The following is a 21,721-nucleotide window of genomic DNA, read 5'->3' on the forward strand; positions in this document are numbered from 1 at the left end:
GGCATCTGTGCGATGGACGGGTATCGGAATCTGTGGTCAGACCTCAGCATCGTTTATTCCTCCGGCTCCCACTTAAACGCTGGCTGTTAAAGACCAGGTCAAAAATCTTTGTTAGAAGTCACCAGTTTGTCTCCTCCAGGCTTGTCATTGCAAGCCATCTTTGTGTGCCCTGGACACCGGAGATGCCTATTCACTTATGAAAGGGTAATAACTATTAAAAACTCATGGGAAGCGCATTTCTGTGCCACAGCCTAAAAGCAAGGGGCAGCGTGCAGGTATGCGTGGCAACGAGTTAGATCCCATGGCCAGACCGGGGGAACACTTGGAAGCGCAACCTGGATTCCGTGGATAAGAAAGGGGATGCGCAGAGGGCAGCAGCGACGCGGGAGCAGGGGGAGAGCGCAGGCCAGGGGAGCCGAGGAAGGGGAAGAGGGCAGAACGGCCGTGAGGGCTGACGGGCCGGTGCCGAGCCGACCACGACGCCGGGGAAGCGGAGGGACCGGGGCCGGCGGGAGTTGATGGCGTTAAGGCGCCCGGGCAGAGCGGGGCGGGTTCAGCCGGGAGCACTACCCGGCCACCGCGCCCCCCCCCGCGGGCAGCGGGCAGGGTCCGTCGGCCGCCGGGGAGCGGCAGAGGGTCCCCGGAACGGCGACTCGGCGGCGGTAGCGGGCGGGGGGCGGCGGCGGGGCGGGCCGGGAGGCGGAGCCGGGCGGCGGCGGCGGCGGCGGCGGGCTGGGGCGGCTCAGTGCGCCCGGCTCCGCTCGCCTCCCCTCGCCTCGCCTCGCCGCGGCTCTCCTGCGCCTGGCTCCGGCCCGGCATGGCCGCTCCGCCGCGCCGCCGCCGTGCCGCCGCGCCGCCCCCGCCGCCGCCGCCGCTGCTGCTGCTGCTGCTGCTGCCGGTGATGTTGGGCGGCGGGCCCGGCGCGGCGGCGTCGCGGGAGCCCCCCGGTCCCTGCCGCGTGAAGACGGTCACGGTGTCCACGCTGCCGGTGCTCCGCGAGAACGACATCAGCTGGAGCGGCGCCCCGCCGCCCGCCGCCGCTGCCGCCGCCGACTCCCGCTTGCTGCTCTTCGTCCGCAGCGAGCTGCCCGGCCGCGTCGCCGTGCAGGACGACCTGGACAACACCGAGCTGCCCTTCTTCACCCTCGGTAGGCGCCCGCACCGCTTCCCCCGCCGCGTCCCGTCCCGTCCCGCCGATGCCCCCCGCTCCGCCCCGGCCCCGCACCTCCCCGGGTCGTGGAGCATCCCGGTGCGGGCAGCCGGTTCCGGGCTGTCAGCCTCCTGCGGCGGGGTTTTTGTTCACCCGCCCTTACCGTGGGCAGCCTGGTTGTGTTTTGGAGCTTTCTAACGCTGCCCTTGCTGTACCCTGTTGTTTTCTTTTCCTGCTGGGGAGGGATTTTCTAGCAGGGCCTGAGGGCTGCTGCCTTGTAAAAGCCCTGGGAGTAAAGCTTCTCTGCTCAGGCTATAAAGTGATGGGTGCTGCCTCTTGTGCTCCAACTTGAACGCTTAGCCCTGGAGGAGGTACCACCGAGCCTGGGAGAACGGGAGAGGCTGTTTTTCTAGCCAGAGCCTAATTTTATAAATGCTTCGTCTTAATTCTCGAAGCTCGCTCTTTCTTCATGCACAACTCCAGCGCCTGGGTCTGTGGCGAACGCCTGCAGACTTTCCTCCTATCTCAGCTTTTGTGGGGAGGGGGATGGGACTAGAAATAATTCTGTTGTCGTACTTTCGTTTTGATGCCGGATCCTGTTGTCTCGGATGGGGTGCCTGAGCTGCCTCTTGTCACTTTTATCCTTTTCTGTGCCTTAATCAGCCTGGGGACCCTCCAAGGGAACTGTTGAGAATGCCGTATGGAGAGCGTGGTGTTTACTCTGCCAGGTCACCGAAGGTTTTGTGTTGATCTCTTCTTTATCCACTAGCTTTCTTGCTTTTTGGTGTCAGAACCTAGGATAATTCAACTACCTGCTTAACTTTGGGTCTGAGATACTGCTTGACACCGCTGGGTTGTGGCTTCCAGTGCATCGCCCTGCGTGCATCAGACATGTTGAGCTGTGCCTGCGTGCAGGCTGACCTGGTGGGCACCTCGCCGCAATTCCCTTCCCATACCTTGGGGAAGTGACTGCCTTTCACTGGGTGCGATGTGCCAGAGTAGGAAAATGACTGTCTGAGTCCTGTCATTTTACCTTCTGTGAAGCTTTCTTGTAGCAAGCGCCTGTAATAAATAAGTTGATGGTACTTCTTGAGCCTCTTGGGTTCTGGCTTTGCGGTGTGGCTTCCTTAGACATGGTTGGTCAACTGCAAAAATCCCAAACAAACCAGATACTCTATTTCAAGTAATAAAAGTGAGAAATCAAAGGTTTGATGCAGTAGGAATGACATTTACCTTACAGTGATTAAAAGTAACAAGAAGTTTCATGGTTGACTGAGTTGAATTTTCAGATTAGAGTACAGTTTCTTCAGGGACTGGGTGTGAACTGCGCACTGATCTAAATATATCAGAAGGCAAAGAAACCCCTCTGCGCATAGCTTAGGTAATAGCTCAAGTTGGAGGAGAGAAATTTGCCTTGATAGATCAGAGACATGATCTTGTATAGCAAATCTTATTTCTGTGAGTGACTGCTGGTAAAGAGACCATGTCTTGGGTCTAAAAAACTCTCTTGCTTGCCTGGGATATTGGTTATGTGTGCAATCTTTAATATGTAGCATGTCTCTTGCAAGACTGTGTTTTTTTTGCTGCCCCTTCATGGACAAAAGACCCCAAAACGTCCCCTCCTGTCCCCCTGAACCTGCAGGCGTCAGGCAGGTCAGAAGAGAAATGGGAGCTTTGTCTGTGGTGGGATGGCTTCATCACTATCCTGAAATTAATCAGCACGTTGCCTCCAGAGAAGGTAAAACACTTGTCCTTCCCCAAGGTCTAGCTCGTGAATTGCCGTGGATGCTCTGATATTTCAAATTTGTTGCATTTCTTCCCGTATCCTGGTGTGGCAACTGAGTCTCGCTCGCAGTTAACTCTTTTCTGGATGAGTGCTGTAGAGGATTTCTGCTGGCTTGTTTTTCTAGTGCGGGCAGTAAGGCTGGAGCTTTCTATAGTGTTTTTTTTCCCCTGCATCCATTTCTAAGTTCATCGATGGTTGGGAACCCGAGAGCTGCTGCTGCCTCGTAATGGGCTCCGGGAGGTGAAAATCACGTTACACGTGGGAGGTCAGCCGAATGGCTTTGGAGTGACTTGGGGGCAGGGATTGCTTTAAACAGTGGCTTCTCTTTGCCAAAATCTTCGATAGCCCTTATCGTTAGCTGATTTCTGATGCTTACATGTATTTATGCGTGTTGCTGAACATGTTTAGTGGCTGTCTGGGCCTGAGCTGAGGAAGACACGTAAGAGCTGACGTCCTGCCGATTGCAAATGTGTTGAGGGCTCCTACATATCTTTGAGTGCAGGCTCTTGCTGCTAGCAAAGACCGCTTTCTGGCCTCATGGGGGTAAGGATGGGGTAGGAAGACCTCCTAAAGCCCACACCTCGACTGCCATCCTGGGGGGGGTTTGGGAAGAGGAAAAAAAAAAAAAGCCAAATAACCCAAAACCACGAAGCAGGCAGAGCTGAGTCCTGGTGCTGGTACTACAGACTCTGAAGTGAAATAAGTTTACAATAAATTGAGGCCACCCCGTTCTGCAGGGCTCAAAAGTCTTTCCAGGCCAGGAAGCATGAAATAAAACATCGCCTTGCTTGGTGGCGATGAGTTTGTTTAAGCGCTATGTTTAAGCAGGCAGTCTGTAGACCTGGGCCTACTCAGCAACTCCCAGCTTAGTAAGTCTGTCGAGGCTGGAGTGGTTCCTGTGCCTCTCGTCACTCCTTTGCGTTAAAGGAGGGTGGGGGATCTGTAGCTAAAGGCTGGCAGGTGCCGGAGCCTTGTCTGCAGCGGTGTGAAACTTAGAATCATAGAATCATTTACGTTGGAAAAGACCTTTAAGATCATCGAGTCTAACCGTAAACCTAACACTGCCACGTCCACCACTAAACCATGTCCCTAAGCGCCTGCTAGTTCTTTTTAAGGGCAGACCAAGTTAAAATAGGCTGAGGAGATAGATGCTCTGAGTCGGTGGCTGGTACAAAGCACATGTACTGTTCTGTGTCCCTTTTCTTTAAAGGATTCCTCCTTCTAGGGAGGAAGCAACTTTTTCTGTTCCCTGACAATATGAGATTTTATTCACTTAAGTATAAGTGCATAAAGCGAGAGCTTCCAGGGTTGCATCCCTGCCTGCGGGGAAGCCTGGTCTGCAGGAGCCACTGTATGACAGAGACAAAAGGAGAAAGCAGTGGTAGGAAATCCTCACGCAGCTGACCCCTGGCCCCACGGCGTGCTTGCAGCAGGAGCAGCAGCAGCAGCAGCCGCCGCTTGCTCGCCCGCGTGAGCCGTGGGTCGCGGGAAGCGCGCGGGAGCCCGCTAGAGGGTGGTGGGAGCCCGGCGATGCTCCGCCAGCAGCACCTGCTCTGCCGGGAGTCCTCTCTGCAACGGGTACAGCCTGCACGCAGCCTCCCGCAAGCGGGTGGGGAGGCCAGGAGGGAATGGTTTCCTCCTCCCCGAACAGAGGTAGAAAACTTTGTTTTCTCGTTGCATCCTTCCCGGGCTGCAGCGGGGGGACCTGCGGCTGAAACGCCGATCGGCAGCTCTAGTTTGCTCGGTGTCCCTTCTGCAGCGGGATGTCTCGGTTTCTGTATTGCCTACGCCTCGGTTTATTTTTTCTCTCTTGCGTTGGAGACAAGAACGATGTCTCTCCCCCTACCCCCCGGTTGCGTTATTACAAAAGTGCCCAGCAAAGCACAGTGGTGGCAGGAAATGACAAATGTAACTTCGCCACCAGCGCATTACGAATTGCTGTGCATCCCCTTTCCTGAAAAAGCATCCTGCCCTTTCCTTAACCTTGGATACAACTGATGCTTTGCGGTATTTCCCCCCCCCGCCCCCCCCCAATTCTTCTAGTGTTACACTGGCAAATGGTGCAGCCTATCATTGACTTTATTCTTGTACAATGAGGTCTCTCTAGGTATGTATCTTGATTTAGTCAGCAGCCATGTGTTCTGTACAATAGCTGCTCCACAAGCAGCGTCGCCTGCTTTAAGTGCAATTCAGGGAATGAAGCAGTTAGCTTCCGAGCTAATTTAGATGAGCTCTGTCTATGTGTGAGCAGATATATATAGAGGAGAGAGAAGGAAAGAGGCAGACAAATTTTCACCGCTGCTCTTACCCAGTAGTGGCTTACATAAGAACAGTTTACTACACGCTTCTCATAAATGGCTTTAATGGATGCTGTTTGACGGGCGTCTGCAGTGCTCCAAGGGGCTTTGTTTCGGCGGTTGTCCGAAAAGGTGCTCGTGCATCTACATTACCAGTGTCCCACCGTGGCCCCTGTGCGTGGCTGATGATTATCCCCCGCTTCTCAAAGCTGGGCAGCTCCTCCGTCTCCTCAGCAGTTCGGTGCCACTTCTTTTATTTTCTTTCTTAACTTTTCCTGAAGCCATCTTGTAACTTGAACTTCTCCTCTTTGGGGTAAGAACGCATTAAAATAAGGGAAAGCACTTAGTTCCCTGCAGATTGTTTGAATTTACTGCCTTTTCTGAAAATACTTGAGCAGGGTTTTGCCACCCTTGCTTTTGTCAACAACTCCTGTTTTTGCAGAGCGGGGTGGAGAGGCTGGAGGGGTACCCGGGGACCGTGGGTGCGACTGAAGCTTTTTGATGCCGCTGTTCAGAAGCGCCATTCGCTGCTTTGAGTTGGCCTTTGAGCTCTGGAGCAGCATCGTGCGGGTGGCAGAGGGAGAGTGCGCCCGGTGTGAGACCCCCGCTCATGGCTAAAAACCGAGTTCTCTCTGCAGAGAGAAGCCGATGAGCAAAGTTTGGTTTCAACACCTCCCTTTTCTGTTAACTGCCTCCTGCTAGACTTGAAGAGCTGCACTGCATGTCTGGTTTGGTTAATCAAGTGGGGGTTTTGTTTATTTTTCTTTTTCTGGCTGTTCCCGAGGTGGTCCAAGGGGTAAAGAGTTGCGTCTTCCACCAGGCAAGTGGAGGGAGCCAAAAAGCCTCAGCGAGGTGGTACAGTGAAGATGAGCCGTGTCGGTGGGCTCCGTGGAATAGGGACTGGGGGGATGGAGACCTGAGAGCAGGGGCTGCTTCCCTTCCCCTTCATGCCCATCCACAGCGGTGCGTGGCCGTGGGGTCTGGGCCGGGTCCCCGGTGGCGTGGGCTGCCTGGGGAGGGTGTAGGAAAGAGGGAAAACCTTCTGGTAGCAATTTCTTCCCCTCCTTGTGTGAAGCCATGTGATTGCTTAAGCTTTCCAGGCTCTTGGGTTCTTGTTGTTGGAAAGGGAAGGAAGGAGAGCCCGGCTCGGGGTGGGGTGGTACTGGTGATGTGGGTCCTGAGCTCAAGATCTGCCCACTGTGGTTGCAGGAGAGGAGAGCTCTCAGAAGGGCTGTAGGCACAAAATGCCCATGAAAATGGGTCAGTCCTCAGATGACCACTCCCCTCCGCAAAGGCAAGGTCGGACGTGGCTTGTCCAGCACGGTGGGGTGTGGACGTGCAGGGATTTTGCTTCGTCTCAGGTATTTCCTGGGGTGAAAATCCCAGGGAAAACTGGGAATCTGTAACTAAGTGGCAGGCTGTACTCGGGAGATGCTGCTTTCCAAGAGTACCCGCGTTGACCAGCTAGTGGCAACAGAAGATTAACTATGGAGAGAGGAGCCGGTTTTCTGCAGCTGAACTGTCAGGCTGGAGTAGCAGGAGGAGGCTGATGGCTGGGGATCCCCTCTGCTCCCCGCTTCTTCCCATGTGATGGCAGCAGGTTTTCCATGATGTCGGTGTGCCAGAGACCTTTATTGCTCTTCTGCTGGAAGAAAAAAACGTGCTTTTCTTCAGAATTAGGTGGGGAGCTTGCATTTCTCCGTGGGGGCTGGGGAGGTGTGACCTCCGAGTGCCACCTCGCAGATAGACATTACCTCCAAAACTTGCTGCCTTTTCCTTTTTAAGCCCTAAAAGTGTGAATCCCAGCTGTGTGACCGTCAAGCTGTTGTGCTGCCTCAGTGGTACGGTGCTGAAGTGCGGCGTTGGCTGGCTGCGAAACCGGGCTGAGCCCTTGGGCTTTCCTGGTGTAACAGGAGTTCAGGCGTGGGACGGGCTGGGACAGGAGGAGAATAGATTGATGCCACTTGTGGGAACGATGAGGTATTGATCTTATGCTACCTTGACATATATGTTAGCAGTTGCAGGTGGCTTGAGAAACACCTACCATCACACCAAAACGCCTCGTAGAGTGTGGGGGGCAGACTGGGGTTGGAGACTGAAGAAAGTGAAGAAAATAGGAGCGCCTTGATTGAAGCCTTTCGTCGTCTGTAATGCCCACGGTACGGCTCGTGTCCGGAGTGTCCTCCTCCGCTTGCAACCATCTGAAATGGGGAATGGTGAGCCTCAGCCGGTCTTCCCTTGCTGCTCCCCAGTCCTGTCCCTGTCACTACCTGTGGAGTGGGTGACGGCATTGAGCAGAGATGATTCTTGTGCGTAACCAGCTTAAGAAATGGTGCCACTTAAAAGAATTGAATGCTTGTGCTGCTGCTCGGGTCTCAGCTAATGCAGTTAAGGTTTCCAGTGTCCAGACAGTATGGAGACACTTAATGGTATTGAAGAAGCAGAATGGCGTGCGGAGGGGACGAGCAGTGATCTTGGCTGCCTGCATCTGCACTGGCTGGGTGAGGCTTTCTGGTTGTCTCCTGGGAAGGAGGCAGGTGGGGAAAAAAAATCACGAAGTAAATGATTTTGGCCCATCGATCCCTTTGGGCGTCTTCCCTGTATGCCGTGCAAGAAGCACTGCTCTTGAATGCATCCAGTGTGCTTATCCCGCTGCGGTCTGGGGAGGAAGGAGGGATTCCTTGCAGGAGGAGGTTGGGCTGCGACTGCCTGCGAGAAGATGGGGCAGATAAGATTTGGAGCCAGGGCTCTGCCTGTGGGCAGAGGCGGCTGGTAGGGAGGAAGACAGAAGTTCCCCTCTGTTTCTCATTATCCAGTCTTGCACCCCTCCCTCTGTGCTTCCACCTCTCCCGTCTCGGTGCAAGACAAAGTCTGTGTGAAACTGCGCCTGGCTTTGAAAGCAGCAGCGGAAGGGGAGAATTTTTCCATTAGCAACATCAGCAGTAAAAGAGATTTTTTCCCAGTCACCTGGTAACTGCTGTATTTAGGAAGATTACTGAGCTGATGGTGTTGCTCCCAGGCATATGCATGGGAGTGATCCTGTTAAGAAGGGGAGGCAAAGGCCAGCGTGCATGGCCGCACGCAGGGCGGTGAGCTGGTAAAGGTTAGCTGTGCATCTCTCTGCAGGGAGAGGAGAGCCGCTGCGCTGGAGAGGGGACCCGCTGGGCCTAGCACCTCGCGTGCACCGTCATCTGCTCCTCCAGTGCACGAGAATGAAACAAAAATTGCATCGCCAGCTGCACTAACGAGCTGCGGCGGGGGGGAGCGGAGCGTGGCTCCCCGGAGCTGGGCGCTTGCCTGTCCTCGAGTGGCGGAGGGAATGCCTGGCTCCAGCCTGCCTTTGGGGACAGGCTGGTTATTTTGGTGCCTTTCCTTCTCCAGGTCTGGTGAGATACATCTACGGAGGGGAGCTGCCCCGGCTGCAAAGACCTTACGGAGTCACTAAAGTGTGAACCTGCCCTCCCAAAAGCCCATGGCCCCAGGACCGCAGAAGTGGGGTGCAGGGTCTGGAGACCTCAGGTTTGCTCCCAGCCCTGCTGCTGGCTGTGAGCATGCTCACAAGAGCTCAGCTGCGCTGATACCTTTGAGGCTTTGGTTCTTTTTCCTTTTTTCCCCTCCCTTATATCTCTCTGAGGGGTGGCCTCACCTGCGGCTGGAGCCCTGCCCTGGCTCTGCTGCCTGAGCTGGGCTCCCCGGCCAGCCCCGAGGGCTGCTGGCCGAGGCACTCGCCTAAGGAGAGCTGGCATTGCAGAGCGTGCCTGCGGCTGCCGCAGTCGCGGCTGTGCCTGTCCCAGGGCCTTTCACAGCCTCTGTCCTTCTCTTGCTGCTCTTTCTGGTTCTCGAGCGATTGGCGTTCCAGGGAGCGCAGCGCATCCCTAAAATATGGGATCAAGTGACAGAAGATAGGAGTTGGCAACAGCATAGGAATTTTTTTTTTTTTTTTTTTTTTTGCCGCTAGCCAGCTGCTCGATAACAGCAGCTTCTTGGTGCACCGCTCCCGTGTCAGCTGCATGCCGTGGTGGCAATCGCGGGGCAGTTTGTGTGCGGGAGCAGGGAGGAGGGCTGCAGCAGGGCATGTTCTCTGCAGCCCAGGACCGGGACCTGCTGCTTGTCTGCCCCGGCCAGGGAGCACCAGGTCTGTGTGCTGAGGCTGGAAAGCCTCTACTCTGCTCACGCTTGCCGTGTTGCTGTTGTTCTTGCTGCCCGGGCGTCTGACGGGAGCTGGGGTAAAAGTTGATGCCACTGACCTAATTAATTACTTGTGCAGCGTGCACCCAGAGCGAGATCTGCTGTCTCGAGTAGTTTCCCACTCAGATGGGCTTCCCGGGGTGAAGGGGCTCCCACGGTGGATGCTGCCAGTTGTTCCCACCTCAGTCTCAGTTACTCAGCGCTGCCTTGCGCCGGCTGCTCTGTGGGGATGGAGGGAGATGGAAAACCCTTCACCTTGGCTTGCTGGGTCTGAGCAGTCACCTCCGTGGTGGGTTCAGCGTGGGTGGTGGCCCTGGAGAGCTTTGGGGCTTGTTGGGACATCCTGATATGTGCCTTTTCCTTCTACCCCCATTACACTTCTTTCTTGTCCTTTCTTGTCCACACTTCTCATCTGTTTAAATTAGAGGGGTTTAAACTCTTTTTCCTGCCCTGTAATGTGCCCAGGGAGTTCCTCCCAGGCTTCTCTGAAAGCCTTCTTGTTGGCATCACGCTCCTTGTTCCTCCACCTCTAATGTCTTGGGAAGTCTGGACAGAGAGAGGTGCCCAGGAGGAGCGAGGGGTTGGGAAGGTGATTCAAAAGGTGGATGCACGTTCCTCTCCCTCTCTTCCGTGCCATCCAAACTGGGCAGCCCATGATCAAGCTGTGTCCACAGGCTCATTTCAAGCATCAATTAGGCTTCCAAAAAAAGTAGAAACCGTTTCCTTCCCTCCCTCCCAGGAACAGACAGGAGTTTGCAGGAGAGACAGCCTGAGCCAAAGCAGCGTGCTGGGGTTCACCTCCGTGTGCCTGGGGCTTTCGCTGGTTCAGGCTCCGGTGTGACCTGGGATCCCCCAGCCCCAGGGCCAGCCGCTGAATGCGGCAGACGTCTCCCATCGTCTTCTGCCTGGAGGAGGTGCTCGAGGTGGGCAGCTCGGGGTCTCCCAGGGGATGCCAGCACTGGGTACCACTTGATTAAGGTAGGCTCAACTCACGAGAGCCTCCTGGCCCTTACCGGGGATGGCCTTTGGGACAGGAGGCTGTACGGTAGGTCCAGCTGGAAGAGGAGGGGTGCTGTAGAGGAGCCGATCACAGCAGTGGCGTTTTGGGGACCTGACGGGTATGTTTGGGAGTGAGACGTGTTGCAGGCTGAAGGCACATCCAGCAGCGATGACGTTGGCCTGATCTGTGCAGGCAGGTCCTCGCCTGCTGTTGCTGGAAGGGCGCTGGCTGCTCCGTCTACTGTGTTCACATCAGGGGCTTCAGCATTTTTCATCCCCCGCAGAGCGGAGGGAGGGCTGTAGGGGTGCATTCGTCACCTGAAGAGCCCCTGGGCTTCGACTGAACTTTGTGTTCTAGCAATAAAACCGTGCTAGGAAATGTGTGCTGTAACAAAGCCCGTGGATATAATACATCCCTATCATACTGTACCTTTCATCTTGAAGGATTCCCAAGGAGCTTTACAAACTCGGTGTGCTGCAGCCTGCCAGGGTGACTGAATGCTATCAGCAAAGGCTGCAGTCTAATCTCTGTGGCAGCGCAGCCCCCCCGGCTCCCCCTCGCAAGGGGAACTTTATGAAGTCTGATCTCGGACTAGCGCTGCGCCGGGTGTTTTCCTCTAAGCCTGAGTTTTCTCAGGAGAAAAAGGAAAACCATGTAGCTGTTTGTTATGCAAAAACAGCGAAGAAATATTCTTCCTGGGGCAGTAGGAGTGGGTGGGAATTACTTTCGCGCAGCTTCAACAGCTTTGGATCTTGGCAGAAAAAGCATTCGCAGGGGAATGTGCCCTCCATGCAGCCCCAAGAAAGGGGATAATAAAGTTTGAGCGCTTGAGAAATTGCTTCTGGGCGTAAGCAGGGTGGCAGAGTTCAGCTGATGGGCACGGGAGCTGCTGCCGGGGCAGCTCTTGGGAGGGAGACTGTAAATGTCTGCCTGAAATACTTGGTGTGCAAGTCTTCTGTCACCCAGTGTCTCCTTCTGTCCCTGCAGAGACAGTCCCTGAGCCAACTGATGGCGTGTCCACGTCCTGCAGCCTTTGGCAATATCTGGGCTGCCGCGGGCTCCCACCGCCCGCAGGGTGGGAGCAGGGAAGGACGGTGCAGCCCTCTGCCACGCTTGGTGGTCTCCAGCTCCAGCTGGGTTTATTTTCATCTGCTCTTGGCTTACCTGGGGCTGTGGGGGCAGTGGGAGGCGTCTGAAGCTGCTGTCAACGGTGGCAGAGCCTAAAAATCAAAACTGGAAGTGGGATAAGGGGCACTAAACGAAGCTGTCATCAGAGGCATATGCTTGAAAAGCGGAGGTTAGCTCGAGTCTATTTTTATTTGGAGTGCTACACACTTAGCCTGTTTTGTTTAGCAGTTTGTTTATGGGATGTGTTTTCCCATCCTGTGTAGCTCCTCAAATGCATGCTATAAACAAACTGTAAAATCAAAAGCCCTTATGTGTTCCCATTAAATGCATCCTGGTGCACAGGAGATCCAGGGTGCCTGGTGCCGACAGGGCTGAGGTGCCTGCCAGCTGGAGGTCCTCGGTTAAGGAGGAGACAACACACCAGCGAGGGAGGTTATTTTGTCATGTTTGAGTATGGGAATTGCCGTGGGCACCCCTGGCATGGAGCAGGGACACCTCAAAAGCACGCCAGCCTTTTCGTCCATGTGCTCTTGCCTTGGAGGCTGCAAACCTTTTCATGCTCATCCCCGAGGAGCGCGGGTGTTGCCACCTGCAGCTCCTTTAGCTTTGCTTCCGTCCCTGGACCCCATCGAGATGGTTCCTCAGGCCACCAGGAATGGGACGTGGTGTTGCCAGCGTAGTTCATGGATCCTGGCTGTTAAGAGCCTTCAATATCGATTGAATGTCAAAAAGGCAACGGAGGTTTGTGGTCGTTCTTACTGTAGTTGTTGCAGTTGCATGCCTTGTACTGGATCAACAGCCATGTGTTTCTCACTTTAATTTTTCTGAGCGCCGTCAGAGGGGCTAGAAGTGTATTTAATTAAATAGCAACAGCCTTGCCTTTTAACACGATTCAAGCAACCAGAGCTGCTTGAAGACACAAACTCCATTACATTGCTTTACATCTTATCTCATCCCAGCGCTTGCTGTTTCCTCCTCTTCTGTTCTTTGCTCTCTCCAGACAAGCAGCACGGTTGTCCTTACTGTGTTCCTGGCTTCTGCTATGTCGGAGGAGGAAATCCATTATCCGGTGGCGTGGCAGCTGGGAGGGAGGTCGGGGACGCTGCCTGTAGGGGCTGCTTGTAGCCAGCTTGGGGTCTTGCCGGAGCAGCAGTTTGCACGACAGACACGCTGCTCCTCGTTGTACTCAATTTTATTCTGCTTTTGTAGCAGCTGCCTTTGCCGCTCAGCTGACAAGCTGTTCCTTAACATGCCACGGCCCAGCGGTGTGCGGGAACAGGGACAAGAGCTGGGATTTGGGCAGCACGCAAGCTGCGTGAGCTGGAGGTGTGGGGATGCTGCTGGCCTCTGCTTCTGCTCCCCGGGAGTGCGTGCGCTGCCCGAAATCATGTGTGCTGCCCAAAATTGTGTGTGCCGGGGGAGGTTTTCTCTGCTGCCTGGGCTCCCTTTAAAGACTGTTGTAAAACCTTTTCCCTCCTTGCCCATGAAGGGTTTTACAGCGCGTTGCAATGAGCCACTTAAACGCAAAACAGGAGGAAAAAATCCTGTTTGCAGCCCAGGGCTTGCGCTGGGGTGAGATACAGGGGGTTTGTAGGGGATGCTGATGAAAAGTTGAGCCTCGTGAGAGCCGTCCCTTTGCAGAGCAACCCGTCGGTGTTTTTCCTGTGGCATCTCCCAGCGGCATTGCCTTCCCAAAACCATGTTCCCCGCCGCTCGGCAGGCTTCTCTGCCAATTTGGGGTATGCCCTAAGTTAGGTAAACCAAATATTTTAGTAGAACGTGGTCTCCAAAGCCTCTCTCCAGCAGGAATGGTGCAAATTTATCCATGGATACCTGGCCCACAGCTGAAGCAGCTCTGTGGTCACTTCCCTGGGAAGGGTGTCCCAAATCGCCCCGTGTCCCGCAGCCTCTCTCTGCAGGGAGCTGGTGTGGGACAGCAGCTCCCTGCCCCTGCTAGTGGAGGGGGTTTGGGCTGGGGAGGAAGGTGACATTTTTGCTGCGGCTCAAAAGACAAGGGTTTTCTGTGCATGTGGGGCTGCGGTTTTTAATCATGGCTTGTTCTGATCCTCTCTCTACAAAACTGCTCTGAAGGCACCTAAGGGCAAACCAGCAGGTGTTAATATTTTTCTCCTTTTGCTGTTGTTGTGTGGGGGAAGAATTTAGATTGAAGAAAAGCTGTTATTTGTAATGGTGCTGTGGCAGCTGGAGGGCAGGTGGGACCTGGGTGAGAGGAGAGGTGCTCAGGACCTGGCTGGGGAACAAGCTGCAGCTTTGATGCGGCTCGTAATGGCCGTGCAGCGTTTCCCCAGTCTTCTCCATGCTCTCGTTCTTCCAACTCTGTGCAAATATTTGCAGCAGTTAGGGAGCTGTCCAGGGAGGTTTTTATTCCTGGCATGAACTGAATTAGAGGGAAAGGTTGGGCCAGGAGAATGGTCCCACGGTGGGCACCAAGATCCACCCTGTCCAGCAGCCGCTGCTGCGGTGGCCAGCAGAGGTGAGGAACAGGGCACGGGTCCCTGGAGCATCCCGTGGAGGTTTGCTTCTGCGTTCCTGCGGGATGCTTGGTTGCACATAGCTGCAGTAAACATCTGTGCGTCCTGACTGAGCTGAAAGGGTCCCACAGCAGCTCCGGAGGGGCTCCTGCATCTCCATAACGCTGGCCTCTCTGGGAAGTGCCTCTGTTGATGGGGGTGCTGCGTTGTGCCCTGCACAGACGGGCTGCGGTGAGGGAAGAGGGAGGTTTTTCTTTGAGGTCTCACGGACACGCCGAGTGCTGACCAGGGGCCGGTGCAGAGGGAGGGATGCTTCTGTTAATTAGCACTAGATGAAAGGAAAACGTGTCTTTATTCAGAGCGGCTTGTTCCAATTTCATTGCAGCCCCTCAGTGCTGAGCTTTAAAGTTTGGCGTACGTGTGAACAATAAGTTTGGAAAGATGTTTTGAAGCTGAAATTGCAGCATTGTTATGAAAATGCTGAAGGGGAGTTGTGACACTGTTTTGAAGATGAAAGTATTTTTACAAACTTAAATTGACACATTAATAAAAAAAAAAAAAGAAAACGTTTGCATGAAAGACAGCTCTCAACAAGACTTTCTTTGGCCAGAATCAAACGCGACCATCCCTGAAGATCGGTAAAGGCACTTTGAGGTGCTGCTGGCTTTGGCTGTCACGTAGGTGACCCTGTGTCCAGCATTGGTGAAGTGAGTGGCTCCTGTTGGTGTTACTGGTATGTGCTGGGCAGGGTGAGCTCCGTGCAGCCCCAGCGGAGGGAGCGGTGGGTGCCCCCTGCCCCGCTGGGTGCTTGCTTTCCTCCAGGCAGCTGATGGAGCAGCAGGAGGAGGGCACCAGTGAGATGTTGATGGAGCATGGACATGTGCTGGTCCCATCCTTGCTGCCCAAGTGATGCCCTTGCCACTTCTGACCCCCAGCAGCGGTCGCTGCTGTCAGAGTTGGTCTGTGAAAACAAATTTTAGTAAGCATCTGCATAATGGGTTAGCCAAGAGGCACCCTCTCAGTGAGGAGCGAAGGGGGAGGCTGGAGCTGGCCATCTCCGGCACCGGCTCTGGGCTGCTCCTGCCCCTTGTCCGTTCCCCGGGGCTCATCGGTTCGTGCCGTTCCGGCTCACCAGCAGGCACCGGGGAAGCTGGGCTTGGGGGCAGGGGCTGGCCGCGAAACACCGGTATCAGGAGGGGGAATGGCCTGGTGGGTCTGGGGACTTCCAGTCCCTTGGGCTCTGTCACAGCATCTTCCAGCGACTGGCTCCCGCGTCCCAACGTTGCATCTCGCCAGTTTAAGCTGCGGTCCAGCCCTGGCTGCTCGCGCATTGCCTCCTGCCCAGAGCAGCCTCTTGCACCCCATGAAGACGCAGCATACAAGCGGGTATCCGGGGTGTCTAATGAGGCTGTGCTAAGCGCAGCTCCCCTTTGCCAGCTGCCTGCAGCTCCTCTCGGCCGGGATGGCAAACAGCATCGGTGGTTACTCACCTACCACCTTTTCTTGGGATTTTCTTTTCTGTGACCGCCTAAATGCACCAGCTTGTGGTGATGCCTTTTTTTTTATTCCCATTAAGCTTTAGTTTCCATTGCGCGCTCTCAGATACCCAGGGGCCTCTGAGCACCTGCCCTGTAATTAAAAGCAATCTATTACATTGTCTGAGGGGGCTGTGCGAGTTACAGGGCCACGAGCCCTGGTCTGCTGCAGAAGAGCTGTCAGGCAGTTCCTTCGTTAGAAAATAGACACCAAAAATTCCTCTTCCGCCCCCAACTTTGTCTTCCTGCCAGCCCTGGATTCCAGATTTATTTAAGGGTCTTTTCTTTTGGGCTCGGGTAGGTGTGGAGCGTGTATTTTTTGCCATGTGAGTCTGACAAGCCCTTGGGGAGGATGAGTGGGTGTCTTGAAGTGTTAGGGAGAAACTTGGCAAGTGCTTCAGCTCCAGGGATCTCTTTGCATTTTTGGCTGCACCTGCTTTTTTATCTTGCTGCTCTTAAACTTTTCTGAACCAGCAAAGTCACACCCAGCAGCGCTGCCATCCAGGAATAACCCTGCTCCTGTTCCTCGAAGGCCTGGCTGCAGAGACTGGATGGTTTCTGTGGTTTCTCCCAAGGGTGCCAGCGGGTGAATGGTGCTGGATGGGACAGTCCTGGGGTCCCTCCGCCCAGCACTCCCGAATCTGAATGTTAACTGTAGATGGGGATGGTCTTGCCTTCTCTACATCATGGAGGAGGGTCCTCCACTCTTGGAGCTGGGATGGAGATGGGCAGGAAGGTGCTCAGAGCTAGCTGCACAAAGGGGCAGCCGTACGTGGGACGTGTATGCCATGCTTGGGTGTTTCCCAAAAGGAAAGGCTCACCTCTCTCTTTGATGTTCCATGTTCCCAGCTTGGTTCCTGGCCTTGTATATGGGATTTGGGATCTGGTTTCAGGAGGTGAAAGCTATCTCTTAGCTGGGTTGGAGGTTAGGGGGAAGAGCTTTCCTCCATGATCTTTACTGTACAGTTAAAGGAAGCATACACGAGCGTGTGGATTCATCTGTGGAAAATACAGGGCTTTGGAGTCATTCTGGGATTGTCTTCTTGGCTTCGCTGCTGGCTCATGAAATGACCTTGATCAAGTGAACGCACCTCCCTATACCTCTTCCTTACCCACTGTTTGCAAGGGCCCGGGGGGGTCCCCGTTTGCGTTACCGAGGTAGTGCAAAATTCCTGCGTGGAGGCTGTGCCGGTGGGTGGGAAGGAGGGACCCTCTCAGCTCCTTTTCTGCTGCCCTGCCTGCAGGCTGGTGGTGCAAAAAGAGCTGGGGAAAGGAGACCAGTGGAGGAAATGAGTGGGTGGAGGAATGGTAAGTGGACTTGAGAGACCAGGATCCGCTGTTTCTCCGAGCTGGGGTAGCTGCTGCCCCATGCACTTCTCTAGCCAACAGCTCTCCCCGCGGCTCAGCAAGCGGCTGGGCAGCGGGAGAGCAGGATGCTGCTGTCGAGTCTGATGGCTGTAACATGCTGTCCCGTTGGAGTTGGGGTTTTCTTTCTGCTTTAGCGTGCTAAAAATGATCTGCACAGTTGAAAGTTCTCCTCCTCTCCCCCGCGTGCACACGCATCTCCTGATCTCAGCACGAGAGTGACAGCTTCTCTAATTAGGCAGCCAAGGAGGTAACCTTAGCAACTCCACGCTGGTGCTGGGGACCATCTCCAGCTACCCTTGGAGATGGCGTGTCTGGTGTTCAAATGGCCTCTCAGAAGGACAGGGGAGCTCGGGCTGCCTGCACGCCCGTCCTCCCTCCCTGACACCATTTTCCATGGCTGGTGGTGTCTGCCCTGCAAAGCAAGAGCCGGCACGGGAGGAAGCACCTACGTCCCATCGCTGCTTGCTCTGTTCTTGCTGATGCACAGGCTGGGTGTGCTATCTGGGGAGAAGTGCTCTGGTGTCTGTGGGCAGTACTGGAAGGAAACTGGTGCAGGAGGAGATGCTGAGCCTGCTTCTGCACCGGTGATGCCTGCTCTGCTGTGAGGAGGGGCTTGGAGCTGCATCAGGGGAAGCTCTGGAGATCCAGGAGAGCAGGAACCTGCCCTCCAGGAGCACAGCGTGGGGCATGCACTTGGCTTGTGCCATCTCCTTAGGTTGCAGGTGGTGGGAACCGATAGCCTGGCAGCAGAGCAGCGCTGGCCGGGGCTTGGGAGCGGCTGTGAGTCCGTGTTTGCTACAGAAGGACCGCTGTGTCCTGTGCCCTGGGAGCTGAGCCGCAGCATCCCTGCCCCTCCATCCTCCCTGTCCCTCCGTCCTCCCCGCCCGGGCTGATGTGGCGGCTGCAGCACTGAGCACTCCCTTAAAATCTGAATGCGCCTCCTGCCCTGTGGGCTGGAAGGGGCCTTGGCTACTCGAAACAGTGCTCGGAAATACTTTTTTATAGCAACTGGGAGCGAGCCAGGGCGAAAATGAGCTGAGGCCGCTGAAGGGAGATAAGCTGAGACGTAAACTGTGATTTTCTGCCCTGTGAGCCCTATGCATGGATTTCATCTTTTAATGGAAGTGCAGTAAATAAAAGCCATTTTCACAATAAGCTGAGCAACAGGTCATAAGCGTCTGAGCCACTGAAATTGATAGAAGCGAGCTAAGCGTAACAAATCTCCCAAAATTGCACCAGACTCCACTTGTATCTAGTCCCTTCCTGCATCTCACCAATTATAGCAAACGGCAATTATTTCTGAGCCAGAGCTTTCTCTGAATAAAACCTCAGTCAAACTGCAGATGCTTTATCTTCTTTTCGAATAGATTTGTACCGGAGGAAAAAAACCCAGTGGGGAGAAATCCCATTTGAGGGGGCTTTCCCTAGCAGTGTTTGCAGAGAGAGTAGATGCTGGACACGCCTGGAGGTGTAAGTTTGACCGATCCATAGTTTTCTGGCTCTGGTTGAGAGGGGGATTCAGGGAGATGTCAAGCGCATTCCCTTTCCAAAGTCACTTGTGTCTGTTAGGATGGAGCGTGGGCTGGGGATGTAGGCAACAGCCATCGCAGCGTGACCTGCTCGCTGCTGGAATGCTGCTGTTGGTGGGCCCCTGTGGAGCACTGACTTTTTCTCTCTCTTCCAGTTAGATCCAGTAAGTGACTGTCTCTTCCCAGTCCCCACCACAGGGCTTCGTGCTGGTACCCAGCGATGCTTCTGGGGGTATAAAGCAGACTCTCAAGTCCATGCTCAGACTAAATGCTAGCCCTTTTGTCCCATGTAACCTCTATGCTTTTTTTAGAAACATCTCTGCTGCAGAGCCTTGGGGATGAACTTGCAGCAGGGATAGCGTGTGGGGTGAAATTTCCTCGTCTCTGCACCAGTTTGTCCGATTTGAGGGGGTTACTTGGGAATTTATTTGAATTTATTTGCAAGTGCTTTTAAAGAGGTGCTCATTTTATACGTGGAGATGTGGCACTGCTGGTTTTACCTGCAGTCTCCTGCTTGGTCTCCAAAGTCAAATAGCCTGGTCTTCACATTGCTTCTGGGGTCGCGGTGTTTGAGCAAGACGTCCCCGGTGCCGTACAGACCGTAGGGCTCACGGAGGAGGGTTGTGCAGGTGGCTGTCAGTGTGTATATGGTCGCTCCTTGGCCGAATGGCTGTGCCGAGGCATGAGACATCTCAGCCCTGATGTTTTTCTGTGCGTAGGAATGAAGTGCATTGCTTGGGATTTGTTGGAAGCGCGTTCCTGCTGTTAGATGCTGCTAGAGATGCTGACGAAGAAGTGCCACAAGGTAGCGGGTGTATGAAGCTCAACTGGCTTTCTGATTGATGTCATTAATGCTCCCTACTGAAAAATCCCTGGAAAGCTGGGACAGACACTTTCTGTCTCTGGATTTCTCCAGAAGTTTTAGCTGAACAGCTTCTTGTTAGGTGCAGAGAAGCTGCTAATGTGGCACCCTCCTGGGTCCCTGAAAAAAATTGCAAGGTCTTAAATTGCCCAAGGACTGATTTGTCTCTTGTGGTGGTGTTAGCGAAGTGCATCACTTGGGTATTTTGCAATGCCTGGAAGCCTGTGGGACGGGACGGGGAGGCTGCATCGCCTGCCATGGCCCCAGGGCCGCTGCTTGGTAAGGCTTTCCTAGCACGGGTGAGATGAGAAATCACCAACGGGGAGCGATGAGCGTTGTTCAATGATGCATCCTCCCCTGTCATGGGGGAGCAGAGTTTGATTGATTTACTCTGTGTTAGCTTCGCACGAAGAAAACTGTTGGGGTTTTTTTTTTTTCCTTTTTACCTTAGACTTGGGAATTACTTTTTTTTTTTTCTTTTTTCCTCCCCCTTGGAGGGTTGTTAATGAAAAGCACTGAACCAACTTCTGTTCAATTTAATTTGCTTGCATGAGCTGGCAGCCCCCCCCAAACACCTCCCAAAAATATATGTCAAATATTTGTTGAGAGGCTTCCAGGGCTGCCTCCAAACAGGCTGCATGCACGATCCTGCAGATGTTCTCCATAAACTTTGCAGCTTTGTCCTTGCAGGCAAATACATATGTGTCCCCTTGTCCAGTTTGGAGAAGCAGCGTGTGCAGTGTCCTCATGGGCAGCTCTCGGGGGGTTCTGGGGAAAGCAGCCCTCGGAGTCAGCGTAGGCCCTGAGGCAGCAGGTAGAGGGGGGAAGCATGGAAAAGCTGCAAAATGGCATATTTCAGACCTCCTCTGGGCTTTCCTGGCACGGGGAGGGGAGGGTTGGCTGGTGGCAGGTCTTGGGGTGATGAGAAGGGCTGGTGTGGCTGACCACCGGCTGGGAGATGGAGATAAAGGGTCTGGATGGGCAAGATCTCAGCACTGGCCAGGCTGTTCAGAAAACAATATGAAGTCTATGCTTTTCTGTGCCCTGTCTTTGGAGAGGTATTGCAGGTTGTTAATTAAATTTCAATTTTTTTGAAATTCCCACATGCAGGTGGGCAGCCCCACCATCAGCATCTCCACTGCCGGGGACGGCACAGTCACCACATTTGGAGCTGGTGAAAGGCAGCCCTGCTCCCCGCGGGTACCGCCGTGCCGGCTTATCTGTTATCAGAAGCAGAGCTGTGATCGGGCTTCACAATCTCCTTTGCCATCTCTCTGCCAGCTGAGGCACATCTGGCTCTTCTCTCCTGGTCCAGCAGCAGCTCTCGATGCATCCTGCCGCAGGGATGCGGCTTCGTTGTCCACTTTTGGAGTCTCCTCTGTCAGCAGTATTGGAGGCAAATCAACTAAAATATAGGATCAGCAGGGTTATTCAGTACATCCACCTTCTTCTGGCGAGCGGTTTGGCGTGCGGAGCATGTTCATTTACTCGCCCAAACAGAATTTCATCGTCCACCTCCCACGGTGCATAATGAATCCAGACAGAGATGCTTGACCCCCGTAGCCGCAGCAAACCAAAGCTCCCCAAGATCCTTCGCAAACTGCGACTCACTCTCCGCTTCTCGCAGCATTTCCATCACGCAGTTGGCCCCCGCGAACCTCTTTTCAGTTTGGGAAGCACTGTCTTTGTTTCCTTTTGCCTAGCCAGCTGTAATCCCTGCCTGGCTGTGCCCCTTACTGGGTAGCCGTTTATTTTCCTTAATCTTTTATGAAGCACTTTTATCATAAGCTCTCTGAAAATCCACTGAAATTAGACCCTGTAAATCACCTTCATCTATTTTAAAGGCTTTCTTTTGCAGATAATACTGCCAGGTTGCTTAGCATGCCTGTTTTGCACCATCCCTTAAGGGAGTTGCATTGCCTCGACCTGTTCAGGTTATACTTTGCTGGTTTCTATATTGGCTGACCCCTAATTAGTCTCGGAGTGAAGTTCCTGCTCTCCTGCAGTTTGGTATTTAGTTCTGCGGTCCTGGAGCCGTGGTCATCTGCTTTTTAAACATAAAATAATAATTAAAAAAAAAAACCACTACAGCTGTTTTACTGTTTGCACAGCTTTTAGGAAAAGCATCCAGGGTTTGGTGGATATTGTGGGAATTGTATTGGTGTTTGGTACAACTCTGTACCTGAGCTAAGAAGCCTTTTCAGGTCTGAAGGACTGAAATTAGTTTGGCAGCCAGGATGCACAAGTTTTGCTAAGTAGCTACAACTTCTGAGAAACCTCATCATATGCCTCTGATGAAGCTTTTCTGATAGTTCATGCCTCATTTGATATGGGGGGACATTTTTTCCTGGAGATGCCAACCCCTGTAAGATGGGGAGAGCCGTGG

At 54.0% G+C, this 21,721-nt stretch overlaps 1 protein-coding gene across 1 annotated transcript in view; it reads left to right on the plus strand.

Moving 5' to 3' along the window:
* The first annotated feature begins 817 nt into the window (after nt 1-817).
* The window catches only part of ASTN2 (astrotactin 2), a 361,627-nt gene continuing 340,723 nt past the window's right edge, over nt 818-21,721 (plus strand). The window contains exon 1 of the mRNA XM_075170429.1: nt 818-1,148. Coding sequence (XP_075026530.1) covers nt 818-1,148 — 331 coding nt within the window. The remainder of the gene's footprint in view (nt 1,149-21,721) is intronic.

The sequence above is a fragment of the Calonectris borealis genome, chromosome 21 (genome assembly GCF_964195595.1).
Source record: "Calonectris borealis chromosome 21, bCalBor7.hap1.2, whole genome shotgun sequence".
NCBI lineage: Eukaryota > Metazoa > Chordata > Aves > Procellariiformes > Procellariidae > Calonectris > Calonectris borealis.